Source organism: Nesoenas mayeri, assembly GCF_963082525.1.
Source record: "Nesoenas mayeri genome assembly, chromosome: 3".
Taxonomy (NCBI): domain Eukaryota; kingdom Metazoa; phylum Chordata; class Aves; order Columbiformes; family Columbidae; genus Nesoenas; species Nesoenas mayeri.
The window spans coordinates 21,499,086-21,517,801 of record NC_137544.1 but is presented as its reverse complement, the minus strand read 5'-3'; the positions used below and the strand labels follow the sequence as shown (position 1 = coordinate 21,517,801).

Below are 18,716 nucleotides of genomic sequence, written 5' to 3'. Positions count from 1 at the left end.
ACCCCATCTTTGCTGTTTCTGTCATGACAGACATCCACTTTTACGCAGAGTTGCTTTCTGTTTAATGCCTGTAAACAGTTTCTTTTGAACACTTGGACAGAAACTTGGCAACCAGCATTTGACAGGACAAACAAAGGAAAAGCCAAACATCACTTCCCAGTAGGAAGTAAACTATTGTATGATAGGATGGAGCACAGGATTAGCACAAGTCATGGTACAGACGCAGCAGTGCTGCACACTGGCTTATTTTGAAAATTAGAGACTTAAATATATACTTGCTCTTTTTTTCATTCTATAAACTGGCATGTCTCCTGTCCATGTAGCACGGCTGTCACACAGGCTAGGTTTTCATGTTAGAGAATCGGAACTAACACAGGGCTAGTCCTTTTTCCTGGTGTTTTTCCTTGGTTACCCCATTCAAGAGCAATTGGAAAGAACAGCCCCTGTGCACAGGGACAAAAATGTAGGTTTGGGATGTCTTTAAGTCTGCTGTCGCATAACTCACAGCAAGCACTTCTCCAGATCTGTTCCATACTACTATGCCTATAAATTAGATTTCATTGATCAAAAAAGTAGAAGTGCAAGCAGCAGAACCTTTAACCAAGGACTCAGAAGGCTGCACATGGTCAGCTTCCAGCAAGATGGGATGAATTACTCAAGTATGAATTGAACTAAGCAGCTCCATCCAGTATCCTGCTTCTTCAAAAACTGTCCTTCCAGCCTCCTCCCCTTCTCTGTTCTCTTACCAGATCCTCTGAGCTCTCAGATCAGAGCTTTTTCATTAACAAATGCAGTGGGTAGAGCAGTGCTTGGGTGAGGAAGGTGAGGTTTGCCCCTGTGCTCCAAGTGAGCAGGAGTAAGAATGGACATCAGTTCCACACCTGGTCACTGCCACTGCAGACACCTTAACTAAAGGAAAGAAACAACCCACAAAAGCCTGTAATTGAAAAATCCTTCTATCAGCAAATTCAACTGATAAGGTTGGTATAACACTGACATTAAGTTAAAGCTAATAAAACAGTCTCCCAAAGAAATATTCTCCTCTTCTTGTACAGCAAATTAACAGTCCAGCTCTTCTATTAAAAAAGTGCTAATACAACCAATTACTGTAAAGCAATGTCACTTGTCTGCCTGTATGCTGCTCATTCCGTTACCAATTACTACAAAGAACGGGTTATAGAAAGATCTTATAAAATTCAAAGGCATTCATCTCTATGCACGAGATACTTCTGGGAATAATAGATAAAACCATGATTTATTACACTGTACAAAACTAGATTCAGAACAAGCAAGTGCAGAATATAGTACATTATTTATTTTTTTGTACATTACATACTTATTAAATTTCACTGACAAACCCAAAACTTCCCTAATTTTTCCTTTACCTGCCTAAGCCAAGAAATGAATTTTGTTCTACAGGACAGAAGAAAATAGCTTCCTGGAGAATTTATCATCTGCCGAACTTGGCTGAAGGTGCTTCAGCTCAGACTGCCTTTCAGTGTTTCCCACAGCTTGTAAAGCCTTGTCAGGTTAGAACCTCAGGTGGCAGAATTAATGTCCTGCCCCAGTACCAGCCTAGAAACAAGCAACTCCATTCCTGTTAACTTTCAATAGTGTCTTCTTCTTAGAAGATGAATTAATGCAGTTGCATTTGTAGACATACCAAACAGCATAAATGAAGGCTGTAGCTACCATAAAAAACAAACAAACAAAAAATCACTTTCCAGTAGCCCCAGACTCATCTCTCAAGTTATGCAGAGTGCGCTGAGATAGGTTATATGTTTAATGAAGTCCTTAAAAATATTTTTGCATAATGTATGTACAAAGATCAGTTGATTTCCTTCATTCATAGGCTGAGCAGCAGATGGAACCACAGCTGTATTATATTCACTAGCTCACAATAATTAATGCCATCTTGGTAACTGCTGCATTAAGAGTCCAAGAGAATATTGGTCTATTCATTATAATAGTGTAAATTATATGGAGGTGTTTGGAAAACAGTGGCTTAAAGAAAGAAGGATTAACAAAAAACCCTTCCTTTGGTCCCTGTAGGAGCAGTTTAACTCTTCCATGAAACTTTCCAAACTCCCCCACGTAATTTTAACCAACTATTAAGGCGTCAAAGAATAAAGTTGAGATTAAAATGGTCTTTCTTGGACTTGAAAAGAAGTCCGCTTCAGATTTCCTGACAAAGAAATTCTCTTAATGTGTCTCCTTCTCCTCAGCTCTTTTTTGCACATAAACACCACACCAAATAAGCCTGTCTGATAATCTCCCACATATCTTTTTTAAATTACAACAAAACTCTACACTTAAATATATTGCACAAAAAGCATAACATATCCTGCCTGACTCTTCACAAAAATGGCCACAAACAGCTACTGAACATCTCAAAACTTGAAGAGATCAATGAAATGCTGAGGAGATACTGGCATGAGACAGGTGTTTGGATCACTGGCTGTGCAGGGGTGTCCTGTATCCTGAAAAATGAAGGACAAAAAAAAAAGTGAGCTATCTTTCCATACCCACAGTATCCCCTCCCCTCCCAATTAAACCCAACCAAAACTAAAAGCAAAAATTCACATATAGGCACATGCAACTACTTCCACTCTCAACAAACTGATAGAAACTTGCTCTTTTCAAGAATTCACTATTTCTCTTTAAGCATTCTAGATTAAGTTGTTAAGAAAATAGGCCCTTCCCGTTTGACTGGGGTAGTACAGGGTGTCTTCATTTTTTCAGAGAAAAACACCCCAAACAAAACACACCCCTAGACATGCACCCCTTGTTCTTACCCAACCCAAGACCTGAGTCAGAGCTCTTGAAAAAATTCCATATTCCTTATCCATTATTTTTTAGTAACTAAAAACAAAGAAAATCCACTGCTTTGTTGAACCTACATTTTCTGTTCTATGAAAATCTGAAATCAACTACTACTTCAGGAGGGAAAATAAGCTCCTTGCTTTCAAACTGAAGGGCAGCAGACACTTCCCAAAGAAACCTCAACAGCATGTTTGAAGTCCCAGCCATATCAGTTTTTCCTCCCTGCTTGTTCCCCCTGCCACAGATCTTTTTCTCCTCTTTCACTCCTACATTTTCCCTACCTGAAAGCATGGCCTTAAAACACAAGTTAGCACCCAGCCAGGTTTGGAATACAGAAGCCAGGATGGAAAGACTCTGTCATTATACGTTCACTAAGCCTGCGGTGCTTGCTTTAATATTAAAGAAACTTGAACTCAGCACAATTGTCTGATTATTTAGGACTCAAATTTCTCTTCAAATGAAAAGTTCAGTTTTGCGCCTCATTAGAACCTTCTAAAGGAAGGAAATCCTAGAGGTGTAATAAGGAGAAAGTCCCAGACAGTTTAATTAAGAGGTTAAACACCTTAAGGGATCAACGTTTTAAAGCGCAGAAACTGTCTTTCCCAGGTCTTAAGGGGTTTCTCTCCCTTTCCACCAGTGTTGATGAATTAATCATATGGGGCAACAAAACTTTTCTCACTTGGAAACTGACATAAGGAAAGTGCTGTCAAAGATGCCACCTTCCCTTCCACACCCAAACAAACATGAACAAAAAAGAGAAGAGACAAACAGATTAAAGCACAGGTAGAACTGCCTGTATCTGGGGAAGCTGCAGATGAGAAAACAGAAGACTAAAACCACCTGACACCTTCATCTTGAGATGACACTTGGAAGGAAGAGATGGATACACCACAGCAGAAACCACTCTCAAAGGTAGCTGCTAATGAACCATCGTCTTCCATACCCATGTAAAGGTCATATCATTACTTTCCATTTCCAGGAAAACACACTATCAGAATTAAGGATTCTGGGGAAGGAAGCTCCAGCCTATCCCCTTTTAGTGCTTTTTTATACTCCTAAATATTTTAGACAGAATTTGTACCATGCTATCTGCTTTGCTCTGTGCATCATCCTAAAAATGCTTCTGAAAGCTCTGCTCAGTCAGGAATTACAGGTCCAATAAAAATGTTGGTAAGATCAGTTCTTGGGGTTTTCAGGTATTAAACCCAAAAGAAACGGCAATTTTACGGGGGGCGGGGGGGGGGGGGTGGGAAGTGGTGAGGATTGAAAAGAAGAATCATAACTTTTCTGTAATTATTAGTATTCCTCCTTCCAAGAAAAAGGCATTTTGCTCAAAATGCCATTTAATAAATGGTGTTCAAATCATACTTATTTTCAATGTAGCTACTTACAGCTAAACCAGAATTCTTTTAAATTAACATAATACTTCACCAGGAGGAGTGTTTACTGGCAAATGTAATAGTTCTCCTCCTCAAATTTTATCATAACTGGAAATTAAGAAGCTCCCATAACAACTTTGGAACTACAGTCCTTTTCTGTATATTTATTTCCACCATTTCCTCATTTAGAAAGCAACATTTTAATTGCCTCCTTCCACTCTCTCAAGTCATCCCTTTTTGGGAATTTCTTTTCAGAGATACTTTCATAAAAATATGTATGACTAAAGCATTCCAAGTGGAATAAAATCATTTTTAGTACCCTTACATTAAAGAAAGTTATCTGAGCTTCATGTTACTGTCATTTAAGTACTGAATTAAATACATCAGGGAGTGCCAAAACAGTTTCTAACACTGAGTGCAGAGAAACCCATTTCACAGTATCACAGTATCACAGTATGTTTGGGATTGGAAGGGACCTCAAAAGATCATCTAGTCCAATCCCCCTGCTGGAGCAGGAACGCCTAGGTGAGGTTGCACAGGAACATGTCCAGGTGGGTCTTGAATGTCTCCAGAGAAGGAGACTCCACAACCCCCCTGGGCAGCCTGTTCCAGTGTCTGTCACCCTTACTGAGAAGAAGTTTTTTCTCAAATTTAAGTGGAACCTCTTGTGTTCCAGCTTGATCCCATTGCCCCTTGTCCTATCATTGTTTGCCAACGAGAAGAGCCTGGCTCCATCCTCATGGCACTCACCCTTTATATATTTATAAACATTAATAAGGTCACCCCTCAGTCTCCTCTTCTCCAAACTAAAGAGACCCAGCTCCCTCAGCCTTTCCTCATAAGGGAGATGCTCCACTCCCTTCATCATCTTGGTTGCCCTACGCTGGACCCTCTCCAGCAGTTCCTTGTCCTTCTTGAACTGAGGGGCCCAGAACTGGACACAATATTCCAGATGGGGTCTCACCAGGGCAGAGTAGAGGGGATTTCTTAGCAAATCTCACTCATCTCACCAACAACATGCACCTACTACGTTCATTAGAAGCTGAATTATGGTACTAGTTTATATGGCATTAACAGGGAATATGACAACAATAAAAAGCAAACCTGATGAAAAACTAAGATGGAAAGTCACAGGTACCTTATCTAATAGGAAACAAGGAACAAAGTATTCCTGCTGCTAAACTGGTGTGGGGAAACAAAAAAAAACACCAAAACAAAAAAACCACAAAGAGTGTCAAACAATGAGAAATTAATCTCTTATTCACTTGGACATTACAGAATAGTCAGCAATGGAAACAGATGAGACACACAGGCAATACCTTGAGTAACAAAGCAAGGTGGTAGTCCTTTGGGATCGTGAAGAAGGGAGCAGGAAGGAGAGACAAAGTAAAAGAAGCAGAGTTAAGGTTTACTGAAGCTGAGGTTCATGAGCCATTCAGAAAAATAGTCTTTTATTCTCCTGACAAATCACAAGCAGCTGGAGAACAAAAACCAGCACAAGCCACAAGACTGAAGCCAAGTGTGAGCTATTTCACTTATGTAAAAGAGTTACACTGTTTTGCATAAAGCCCTGGATACTGAAAGAAGAAAGAGGTTTTTCAACCTCTATGGCCATCTCAGGGATAACTGAAGTGTGCTACTGAGCCAAGAAAATTGAAAGAATTACCTACAATTGCAATGTTGCCTAGTGGAACAGAAGAAATAGTATCTGTAGAAAGCATTTAGAGAGCTATCAGTCAATAATTAGCTTGCCACTACTTTGATGCTACTGGAATTACAGATTTTGCTCATTTTCATCACGGACAAATGAAGACACTTCTCAAATACATTCATTTGATATAGAGAGTTTCTTACAGTCACTCCCTTTAACACAGCAGAGTACAAGATGTTCTATTATATCACTGTGCTTCCTACAGCACATTTAGGAGTCTCCTTGTATTCAACATTACTATGGTCACAGGTTTTAAACAAACACAGGAATACAAATGCCACTTCTTGAAAGCTCTTAAAGACTTCTTAAAAGTAACACTAAGATAATTACAGCACATTGAAAAGTAAAAAGTTATTTCCCTACTTCTACTGTTTGCTAACTCCATTCAGCAGCCATCAGTCTCTTATTTTGCAAGACCTTCTTTAAAAGGACACAAAATGCAGGACAAAGAACTTCCTGTATGTAGCTCCCATGTTGCCAGCAATTACATTACAGTATCAATTTCATAAACTTATTAAGATTCTTTTCATCACTATCTAAGCCTGTGCTTTGTGGCTATTTCAGAACCTCACTGCTTTGGTTCTTAGAAACTCTTAACTCACAACTAGTTTCTACAATGTATTTGCATCAAGGCTGTCCCTTAGCTTAAATAATTTCCTTAAGTAGTCTCATGTTTATTCATCCCTTTTCTTTCTCTGAGAAGTATTCAGGAAGATCAGTCACATTCTTTAATAGCTTTAACACAGTTAAGGGAAAAGAAATTAACGTCTGCTAGTCGTCTTCATGCCCTGGCCACTTAAATACTTGTTCCTCTGTAACTATTCCAATGTTCAGCTTTGTTCTTGAATGAGTGGAAGAAAAAAATACAACCCAAAACACACAAGCCCAAAGGTGCAACACCAAGGAGTGTTGAGCTCACTGCCTGAAGTTCTGGAAAGCAAAATCTTGCTGATCTTGGTAGTGTACCATTAAAAGAAGAAACTAAGTTTTTATGTATTATAAGCTATCTGAAGAATCCAGTGCTTCCCTTCGTTTCAAGATTCCAACGCTTGGTACTTTACTTCTGTAAAGTACTGTGATTTCTATTCTAAAGTTTGGTTTTGATCCCAATCCCCATATGCTCAATGGAATTAGGCAGAGTAAAAGATTGAGTTGGGAAAAAAATCTGTACATTACATTAATAGATATAATTAAGTCAACCACTCATAAACATATTTAACTTAATAATCTGTCTAATCAAGTATGATACTGAAGCTTGAATGAATTCTCAAAGCCTAATAAAAGTTCTTTCCAATTAAGAAATACTTTCACCTAGCACAGAAATTTTCTGTAACTAATGGAGTACCCTCCTGCCCTCTGCTTTGTTTCTCGTCTCTTTTTAGAAAGCTTAAGAGATGATATAGAAACAAATGCCTTGAAAAATCAGAACTACTGGTCCTCTGTATAACTCAGAGAGACTAGCACTACTTTATTCACATTACCCTATAAGCAGAGGAACTGTTTTTCAGACCAGTGATTGGTGTCCTGACAATAAGGGTGCCAGTTGTGCTGAAAAAAATTTGTTTGATAATCTATTTCAGCCTGATAAAATATTTATTTCAAGACAGGGCCAAGGCTTAGCTTCTAAGACCTACAGAAGGAAAACTGCAGTGCAGGCTTGCAGAATAATCAGGTTGGGCAGCACCTCAGGAGGTCTCCAGTCCAGCCCTCCGCTCAAAGCGGGTGAGCTGTGAGATCAGACCAGGTTGCTCTGAGCTCCACCCAGTCAGGCCTTGAAAATGAAGGATGGAAACTGCACAAGCTCTGTGGTCAAACCACTCCCTTACTTGGCTCTCCCCACAGCAGGCTCTGGTGTTCCTCAGACAGAGTCTTTCCCAGACTCTCCTCACAGAGCAGGTCTTCAAGCTCACAGGACAAGTCCTCAAGCCTCCCTGATTACTTGGTCCTCACTTGAACACCATCCAGTTTATCAGTATCTTTTCTTTTTTTGTATTGAGGCTGGATGCGATGAGTGCCAAGTGAAAAGGGATAGTCACCTTCCTCAATCTGCTGACCATGCTCTTGGTAAAACAGCCAATCCCAAACCCCTTGCTGCCAAATTTTAGTGCATCTATAGCCACACCATCCCCACAACCTGCCCAAATCTCCAGAAAGAGGCAGTCAGCACTGCAATGGTAATCATGTGGGTATTGCTCATCAATCCAAACAAAGTCTTTTCATAAGTTACTGTGTTGAGTGTAAGCTACAGGTTCATTGCTTCTTACTGACACACATGATATCCAAAGTTAAACGTTTAATTCCAAACACATTTTAGTAATTCCTAATATTGAAGTAGTATACTTTCAATTATACTAAGATCAGAATGAGACAATTTTACTGTAGAAAGCCTTAATCAGACAATCCAAACAAATCCAATACCAAAAATGCCCACCTGCACGCATGCTGTGTGCTTACCTTTAACATTTCCACTTTCAAAGAGAAAACTTCACCCTACATCCTGAGCAACATGATAAAGACCAATTGCACTGTAATGTCTCTCTTGACACAGGCTGGTCAGCAAATGCCCAGACTTTTCATAGCAGAAACCAATTCTGACTACCTGCTTTCTTACTATTAATTTAGCAAGACATATTAATACCTGGAAAGGCTCCTGTGGTATCAAGGACATATGCACAACTTCAAAATGACATCATTCAGGAACATGCTACTTTGAAAGCTAGCTTATCCTGTTAAACTGCCTTGAGTTTTCTATGGAAAATAAAAAAGCCTCACACTGACTTGCAACTCCTCTTAAAATTACAGAAAGGCAACACAAGAGAAACTAATTTCTGTGAATTAGAATATGAGTGTTTTCCAAGATTTCTCAAACATTTTGTGCTCTTGTTGTCTCCTTACCATGACCCATACTTGGGCTTTAAGCTGCAAAACTAAAAGACATCTCACTAACTACAAGGCTAGATTATGGTACAACAAAAAGTAAAAGCAGGACTACATGCTCATGCATGAGTTAAACATGAGAACACCCTACCAAAGTTAAAATTGTCCTGTAAGACAGAACACGCTTCATGGTAAACATCAGAATCAACATAAATTCTGAATGAAGCTTCAAACACCCCTCTGAACTTCATATGGGACAGAAGCAAGGCTAAAAAAAATACAAAGTTCTACACCCATGTGATAGGAATGCTATAGTACTCGGTTCTCATTAGAGACATACTGATTGCCATGCTATCACTAGAAAAGGGATGTCAAAATGGCCAACTCCATACAAGTTGCTAACCACTTTGCATAGGACTAAAGAGATACAAAAGACAAAGTGCAATGCTTTCTACATCGCATTTTTCCTTGCAATTCCAAGCACTGAGGTTATCAGGTATCAAGAGACACGAATGGTAGATAAAGAACAACTTTGGAATGTATTACTGAAGTTTTATATATGTGGAAGTTTTATGATTTAAAAGTTCGATATTGTTCAATCACATTTCACATGAGTACTCTGACAAGACGATCTTAATATTTTTCCTTTCAGACAATCAGCAGTAGCTGTTTGAACTTATTTCTGATTTTCTCTTTCAAAGCTCTTACCTTCCAGAAGAGAATACTACAGTGTCGACAGAAATGCAAGGTGTCCCCGTACTGTTCCTTTACTGGGTAGTATTTCTGAAGTGCAAAGTACATCAGCTTCCAGTCAATGTGACCTTCCTTTGACAGGATCAAATGCCTACAAAACTGGACATAAATTATAATATAAAATCAGGGAAGGCACTGGAAAATAAAATGGTAGTTAAACTGAAGTTCTGTAACTGGAATTCTTTCAAGTCAATAATATGACATCACACATCTCTGAAAAGCAGTGAGAGATCTAGCCACAAGAAAGAAAAGTAAAACACTAAAAATGGGAGAGTACACATTGCCAAGAAAAAGTAGGCCATACACAGCTGATCCAACTCCACTGTCTTGAAATTATTCTAATTATAGTCAATAACCACATAACAAAAATAGTATTTAGAGCCATAAGTACTTCACTTTATACTTAAACTTCACAACACTCAGAAATAAGATTAAAAAATGATTGTGCATTACAAATAGTGGTTTTCTGTTAAGACAGTAACTATGGATTTAAAGCTTTTTTCTTTCATTTTAAAAGCATATACATTATTATTTTTCATATTTACTTATGATCTTTTTAGAAGGGTAGCAATAATCAGTGATTGATTTACTTCTTGAGGATATAATCTTTATGTAAAGATTAGCTGGTGCACAGTGGCTATTTCTCCCAGCTTAACATACAGCCAAGGTTTATTAAGTATGTACTTGTAAGACTTCTTGTTCCACTCAGTGTGGATTAATGCCAATACATTGAGAGCTTTCTTCATTCAGAAGACTACTCCTAGATGGGGAGAATAGCCCTGCATTTGTGATTTCAGCTACACTTCATTTCATAATAGCTTCCCTGTGTAGAGTTTTCATTTTTTCTAAAAGTGCTCTTCAGATATCAAGTATGTTTTTGTGGTTTTTTCAATGGTTCAAAGATACTGCAGAGGGCAGGAAAAACAACCTAACGTGTGTCTGGAGCTTATTAAGGCAGTACACTTTTAAACAGAAAAAGCAGAATTTAATATTAGAAATCTAATTATTTATTTTTCATCATTAAAAACTCTATCAGAAACTACATGTGAACACTTAGGAACGCATTGGGAACACTGTGTAGAAGTGTCCTGCATAAGGCATAGGGCTGGCTAATTCTACTGAAATACTTAAGCAATTTTTTCCCAGCTTCACCTCAGTGTAACAGCTTCCACTCCAGCCAGTTTTGTCACTGTTCAGTAGGGCTTACCTCATCTACTCTCAAAATACATTTGATTGCTACATTAAACTTAAACCTCTCCTCACAACTTCAGCTCACATTCTCCTGAGCTGCCTTTGAAGGCAGATTTTTCAGTTTGCCTATGCCTGTCTGTATTCTCTATGCATAGATTCTTTCATCTTACCAAAATTCTTATTTGGATCAACTCCACACAAGTTAATTATCTTCACTTCTGTCTTTCCTGTTATAATAATAGTTAATTCAGTAGTCACCAACTAAGTGGTACCACTTCGACTTGTCAGATTTAAGAATTAGTATTTTCACTTCCTCCTGTCTGGAATGTACCAGGTTTTTAAAGTTCTTCCTCCAGCTCTAACGTAGTAACTTCTGTTTTCATACCTTTATTTTCAGCTAGTCCAATTTTGACCCAGCATACATTCCTGTCAGAAAATGAAGACAGTTCTGAAGGAGTTCCTAGATTACTTTAATACTTTTCATGAGGAAGTAACAGAAAAGTATCATTTCTCTTTCTGTTTGTTTCAAAATCTCAAGCATTTAAACTTTTTTTTTTTGAAGAATCCAATTTTGGTTTCACCAGAATGTTCATATACACTAAAGGTTTAAGCAATCTGTCTGCCTACCTTGACTAGTAAAAGAAATTATACTTCAGATACTAAAACTAGAAACATACTAGAGGTATCTTCTACCACACTTGTTGGGGATTGTATAGTAAAAAAAAAATAATCTTATGGTAGACATTTTTTAATGTAATATAAGGAAACAGCCTGATGGTTACCCTAAACTCACAGGCATGTTCAATACAAAGAAAAGAATATTTTCATTATTACTGCATGCTGCCACATATCTCAAGAGAGGTGAGTTCGCACTTCATTATTAGTGTACCATATTGAAAAGATAAGGGCTACATTTATGCAAATAATAGTTTATTACCTGTTTTTCTGCAAAATGGTACTGGCAGAGTTTTTTCCACAACTGTCTGTCTTCACTGAGCATGTATAAAGTTGGGGTCACTTGACCCAAAGTAATAATGTCCCAGCCGTCAGAGAACCTATATAAGATGTTATTCAGCATATGCAGAGGAAGATCACTAAGTGTAAGACCATTGTTGACTTGCTGGAAATAAGAATTGAAGACTTTTAAATACAAGAACTTGACAGTATAAGGTTTAATTAAGATTCTTACTTCAGAGGTAGCTCAGGTCTTAGTTTAGTTTGTACAAAACCGTTGAGTAAGGTCTATGATTAGTTCTGTGATACTTTGATTAATTGGCTACTGTTAGTCTCTAATTGCTGTTGTTGAAAACTTAAATGGCTAGAGGTACAGAAGGAGCTGCAGACTATCTTTATAACTTACAGCTTTCCTACTGCTAAAGTAAACATCTCCTCAATTCTTTATTTAAAACCCAAATAATTTTAAAACACTTTCATTCTCAGAAACTAATTCAAGAGCATGGAGTCTTGAAAACTATGATACAATTCAATTCCAGCTTTGAGAAAAGTGTGCTAAAACCCTAACTATAATAGAAGTATGAACAAATTATAAAATCATTTGTAGGATAAATACAGAATTAAAACATTTTCACAGTCAGAGGCAGAAGATAGCAGGTTCGTATCTGAAGTCTGGAGATAGTTCCCTTTGCACATAAAAATGGGGAATTCTGCAGGAGGTGACAGATCAGAGCACTGAGAAAGTTCTCATAAGGAGTACACACCTCTGCTGAATGGGGCAACCTACAGCACAACTTGTACCAGGCTGAACCTGGAGCCCGCGCAGGCAGGTAGCACAAAGCTCCCACTCTGCCAGGTTCATTCACAACTATTCATCTCTCTTGTAGACTCTGCTTTCCATAGTGTCATGTGCTATAAACATCTCTGGGACTATCATTGTGTTCAGGAATATACGAGCATTACAGATGCAACATTCCTCATTAGTAATTTCAAACAACGTAAAGCAGCTCAGACAGAAGCAGCACGCTGGAAGGAAACGCAGCAACTGCAGTGTCTCAAAGCTGTTTGTGGTGTGGCTGCTTGGCATGTGAAAACTGCTGAGATTGGGTTCCCCATTTGTCCTTTCTATTCCAACAGCAGCTGTTTTATTCAGACACCCAGCACACACAGCAAGGACAATTTCAGAGTTCCATAGCAGAAAGCCAACAGAGGAAGCAGTGGTATGACCTCACTGTGAGCAACCACGTGCAGCATTTCTTCCTCCAGGAGTCACCCAGACAGGTTAAAAACAAATTTGCCTGCTTATCAGAAGTTTCCACTATAGAAGCCTGGAACAGCACACATCACATGCTTTGAACGAAGTTGCATGATCAGAGTCCAGATGCTGAAGTTGTTAGCCATTTTTAATGAAACACAACTGTGCTAATGAATAAAGCTGCAAAATTGCTACTTAAACATTTTATTTCTGTTTTCTTAATCTACCTCTACAATTATCTTTAGATTTGTATTTCTTCATTTACTTTGGAATTAAAAATCGCTGTTTTTCCATCTCTATCTGACAATCTAGAGACAAACATTTTGAGATTTGGGTGAGAAAAACAATTATATCCATACATGTCTACCAGAAACCAGCAGTACGGGCACTGTAGCAGCTCTCATTAGAAAATAGCTATTAAAACATTAGAAAATTAAGTTGATTCAATTTAATTAATTTCGTATTACTTCTCTAAAAGCAAACAACTAAAACTATTTAAGATGTATTTGAAACTTTGTTCACTTACAAATCATCAACCAACATTCAATATAATTCCCCTCCCCAAATCACTTTTTCAGTATGCTTTAATAATATACCTTGTTCATCTGAAGGTTTTTTAGTTGTTGTTGCCACAGAAGGATGGTTTCTAATCGGCAAATCCAAACATTGACGTTCCCTACCAACTCAGATTTTCCTACTCCCCTAATCAGTATACAGAGAGTAGAACTCAGATCCTGTAGAAGATCCTTGATTAATCGCGGGTTATACTGGTCTTCCATGACTGGAGAACAAACCAAAGCAAATAGAATTTTGGTTAACTGAGTTAACCAAGCTAATACAGTTAGCTCAAGCTAATCAACACTTTTTTAGATTAACTAATTATGACTTAACTGTTTGTGTGCAAATAGCTGCTCTAATTCCCACCATGACATTCATTAATGCTGTTCCATAAGTGCAAGATCAATAACTAACAATTTCACAGACAAATCTGATGTAACATTTCATGCTATGCATTTAACAAACTTAATGCTGAACAACTAGTTATAAACCTTATTTCTTCTATTCAAAGCTGATAGCATTACATTTCCATTTAGTATGGATACCAGAAAAAAATGCTTTTAATATTATGTAATAGCTTTTTTAAAAATAAAAAAAAGCTGTTATGTACTTTAAATCTCAGTACATCATGCAAATTAAAAACCGCTACTAATCTAAAAGCTTTCACATTTCATAAAGAGTATAATTTTATACTAACAAATAGTTTGTGAATAGAATATAATTGTCACTTAACTTCACCAATCCATTTTAGCAGATACTATTCAGTTTTATCTTGATTATTGGAACTATGAAATGGGAAGTATGAAACCTTTCACTAATTAAATATGCTTTGTCTTAGAATGTAATAATGGTAATAAAGCTAACAAAAAAAAAAACCTGATAGCTTAGTCACAGCAATTACATCTGAACAAGCACATCACAAAACCTTAGGTCTTACCTTTCTGCACAATTTTGTCCAAAATGTTAAAGTAGTTCTTCTGTGCTGCACCACTCAGTGAAGTTAACTGGGATTTTGCAATTAACTGCAAAAGCTATGACAAAGAATTGAAATTTAGAAACATGACAGAATATGGTTTAAAATACACATTTTCAGTACATACATTCAGCTACAATAGCTTAGATCACTTCAACCGTATTTTGTAAAAACATAACTACAGAGTTCAGAAAATGAAGCAGGACAAATGAGGATAGCTTTAGGCATGACATGAACAACTCATGAAGAGACACGCATTTTCAAAATACTATACAAATACTAGGTGTGTATCTCTTATACAGCACATGACACATGATCTTCATAAGCTGTAATGCAATAATGGAGGCAGTCTGTTTTGGAGGCTCACAAATGGGGGGGGGTGGTCCTAAAGCCCCTGACAGAGTCAGTAGCCAGGAACATCACTCTGAACTGATACCAACTGACAGACTTCTCATTTCTGAGTGGAAGTATCATAGTGGTCAAATCAAGGTGTGATGTGCACTTAGGTGCACTACTTTCTGCTCAGGGAGGGGAAATGCTGTACTTTACCTAAACTGGAGACAAAACAAACAAACAAACAGTGTTATTCTTGCATTCAGGTTCCTGGTAGGAGAAGCCCCAGTAATCTAACCATGAGCAGTATACAGGCTGTATTAGTAACTTTCCCTTAGCAAATCTCCTAACTGACCACACGTTTCTCTCTGGAACCACTGTGAACAGAAAAGTGGTGACAACCCTGGGAATGGTCTAGAGGAAAGTAACCAGAACAGCTGAAGTTGTTGCTGCACATGAACACCAAGCTTCGGGCACTACTGGCCCTTGTTCCATTCCTACACCTCTGCTTTTACATTTTAGATTCAGTTTTGTAGTTGACAGAGGCCATTGCCCCTTTAACAAAAAAATGGTCCATTAGTATGAAATAAGACAGACTTCAATGTTACAACAATACTGTAGTATTTAGAAGTATGTTCAAAACAAGTGTTCTCAATGCATCAGAAAGGGAGAGCAGGGAGCAAAACCAGCATCCCTTGCAGAGCCACACTTTGCAGGACAGCATCGGCTCTTGGCACAGAGGGTGAACAAAGACTAAGCCTGCCAAAAATCATTTTGTATCTTCATTTCTAAAACACTGATTTGACACTCATTAATTTTCTTTTGGAGGAAGGGAGAGAACAGGTGTATTCTCTCTGATTTAATAATGTTCCTTTTGGCTTCTCTGCAGGATCCCTGACAAAACATTATGTGCTATGAAAGGAGGAAATAATTCCCCTGATGTATTTAAATACAAGCAATGTATTCATACTGTTTTTTTGAGAAGACATACCAGGACCTCTTTCTTGGCATTTTCAAAGCCTTTTAGTTTGATTAACAATTTAGAAGTCTCTGGCAGTCTGCCAGTTCAAGCAAGTATGCACATTTCTCCTGATTAATTAAAAAATAAACCCTCAGTTATGTAAGTCAGACTAAAGATCAAATGGAAGAAGCAAACTCCACCTGGCTGATTTTTATGAATATTCCAATTTCAGTGAAGGTTAATATGCAAGGATTAAGAAAATTTTAGCAGGTGCACGAGTACAAGGATCTGACAGGAATTCAGTCTTGATGATGTGTGCATAGCCACAGCTTACATTGCACACTAGAGATAACTCCGCATGGATCAACTGTTTATTCAAATGGAAACATTTTGAAAAAAGATCCTCCATATGAAAAATCAATGTATCAGACCTTTAACAGCTAAGAAATGACTAGTATATTAATACTATGGCACAAACAAGTGCAGGAAAACAGTTGAACCCACCTCTTCCCCCCACTGCAGACATCTATAGTAACTTTTAATGATCGTGGGGTTTTAAGTGAATTGCAGAGTCAAAATGAATCATGTGGGTGGTCTGAGATCAAAGAAGAGCTACCTAGTAGGACTTGGTATTTAAAAAGTCTTCTTGATTTACATCTTGTTATTTTAAATGCAACAAGCAGAACACACATAAAAGTAATCACCATTGTGTTTGTGTGTTACTAGGGATGATTCTTAGAGGAAAAGAAACAGGAACTGCCAGACTGCATCAAATGAGATGAGACACAAAACATCAGCATCAGAAACTTCAGCGAAGCAAAAGAGAACTTGTCTAAAGCAGATGGGTGTGGGATGACCTGCTGCTTACATTAGGTCTCAGTTGCAGATTGGCTTAAAACCTGATAGAGCAGATTAAACATCCTTTTTAAAGATCTGTTGCAACTTCATATATTACTGACATCCACAGAGATGTTTCAATTTATTAGATAAAACACCACAAATTTTTCTCAAGTCAGCAAGTTCTCCAGCTACAGAATGAGGAGTAGCTGTCACTCATATTGATCATGTTTATTAGCTCAGTATCTTTTAAGGTTTTAGCTGTACAGTTCCTGTACCTGTTGATAAAAGTCAGTTTGCCTCCATCACCTCAGAAGAACTGATGCAAAGACCATTAAATTTTCGTAATTGTAAAACAATTCTACAATTTTTAAACTTACAAATACTAAAATGTTAGAAGGATTTTGGAATTTAGCCCGCTATTCTAAATCCACCCTGATTTCTTAGGGTCTACCACTACTCTTGTAATGGTTTGCCAAATTTCTGAATTTTAAAGTATTGCTCCTTTTTCAACAATCTTAAGCTTATCTAACTAAATCAGCCATTTTATATTCTTTGGCAAACAGAAGAGAAACTCTTCGATGTGCTAATGTTAGACTTCGCCCTTCATTACAATCAACTATTTTGAGCAACTCAGCTTAGGCACTGCAGCATCTAAAAAACATGGAAAATTCTAGTTCCAGATCCATTCTACCTGTTTACCATTCAAGCAAGGCACTCAAGGTTAAACCCATTTATAACATAATTCATCTTTTCTAGGTGCCTTTTTTTTCTTCCTACTGTTTGAGGCTAAAAAGTCATGGGAAAGATCAAGGTTCTTGTTTCTGCTCCCAAAGCAGCATCAAAAAGCAACATTCTAAACCACAATGCATACATATTCCCCTTACAGATTTTTTTCTTTTTGGTATATAACAGGCAAGTACCATAACCACTAGCCTGGATACAAATCCCTTTTTGCTTTGTTTTCTTTGGTCTCACATCTCTTGTTTTTCTGGAAGTATAATAAACTGTTCTTGGCTTCGCAAAGATGAATAGAACATGTTTTCTCTCCAAATATTCCACAGCCTAGTAATACAGGTTTTCTCCTGGTATGTTTATTTAATTTTGTGTCTTTTCAAGTTCTGGATCCATTCCAACCACTACTTTATTTCTGAACAGCCTCATCACTGAACTGAACTCCAGTCTTGATGTCTCACATTCTCAGCTTATCTAGGAATTGGGACAAGGACTTTACTACCTCAAGTTCAATGACAAAAGAATTTGGGACTAGAGAAAAACCAGTATCTCCTAGAACAGGTATTCCCAAGTGGGCAGCTGGTTAGGCATCGAGGAAATTAAGGCATAAGTACAAGTTATGTATTTTTAGAAAACAGGCAGATAGCCCTGTTGTCCAGAACTTACAGGTTCCCTGCACTCACTGAACTCTCAACTTCAGATTAGACAGGACCCAAAGAAGCTAACACAGTGAGAAAGAGACTTTCCCAGGAATCACAAGCTTAATATATCATAATTGTTTCTGCAAACTTCATGTTACTACATTGTTTGTACAAGAAAACTTGCAAGAAAACTCATTTCTGGAAGACAAAAAAAAAAAAAGACTGAAAAAAAGCTGGAGTCTCCAGTTTTAAGGGATGTTAACAAAGATAAAATGTGTTTTTATCTTTTTCTAGATCAAAAAAAAGAAGTGCAATTAATCACATGACTGTCAGGAAGCTGCAGAAGCAACAGAAAATGCAGAACACTGAGACACCAAATATTCTTCTGGAAATTGCTATTTTAAGCATATTTAAGACATCATAAAGTATATTTAAGATGTACTACACTTTGCTATTTTTGGTTGTATAAGAATTATTTTGCCTTTAAAGAGCATTCACTACCCAGACTGATGAACAACTGAAATTACAATCAGTGTTTCGCTGCAAATACAGAACATGCTGGCCATCACCATCCTTTCAAGCTACAGGCTTTCATAGAGTAATGCAATAAGTTTTCACCAAAGAAAAACTACTCACTTTGAAGTTGCTTCATGCAGTATAAATTACATATGAACAGGATATTTATACAGTCACAAATCATCAGCTGTTCAGTGCAAAATGGTTTCTTTTGTACAC

At 37.6% G+C, this 18,716-nt stretch overlaps 1 protein-coding gene across 3 annotated transcripts in view; it reads right to left on the bottom strand.

The window, feature by feature from the left end:
- Window positions 1–397: 397 nt before the first annotated feature.
- The window catches only part of FBXO25 (F-box protein 25), a 35,444-nt gene continuing 17,125 nt past the window's right edge, over window positions 398–18,716 (bottom strand). For 2 of the 3 annotated variants that reach the window (XM_080342090.1, XM_080342091.1), the window contains exons 6-10: window positions 14,439–14,532; window positions 13,540–13,724; window positions 11,672–11,854; window positions 9,499–9,642; window positions 398–2,480 (exon numbers count right to left, since the gene is read on the bottom strand). In XM_080342090.1, the coding sequence (XP_080198216.1) occupies window positions 2,391–2,480; window positions 9,499–9,642; window positions 11,672–11,854; window positions 13,540–13,724; window positions 14,439–14,532 (696 nt within the window). In that variant the 3' untranslated portion in view covers window positions 398–2,390. Of the gene's footprint in view, window positions 2,481–5,521; window positions 5,549–9,498; window positions 9,643–11,671; window positions 11,855–13,539; window positions 13,725–14,438; window positions 14,533–18,716 lie in introns of all 3 variants that reach the window. The other variant, XM_080342092.1, reaches the window with a different exon arrangement.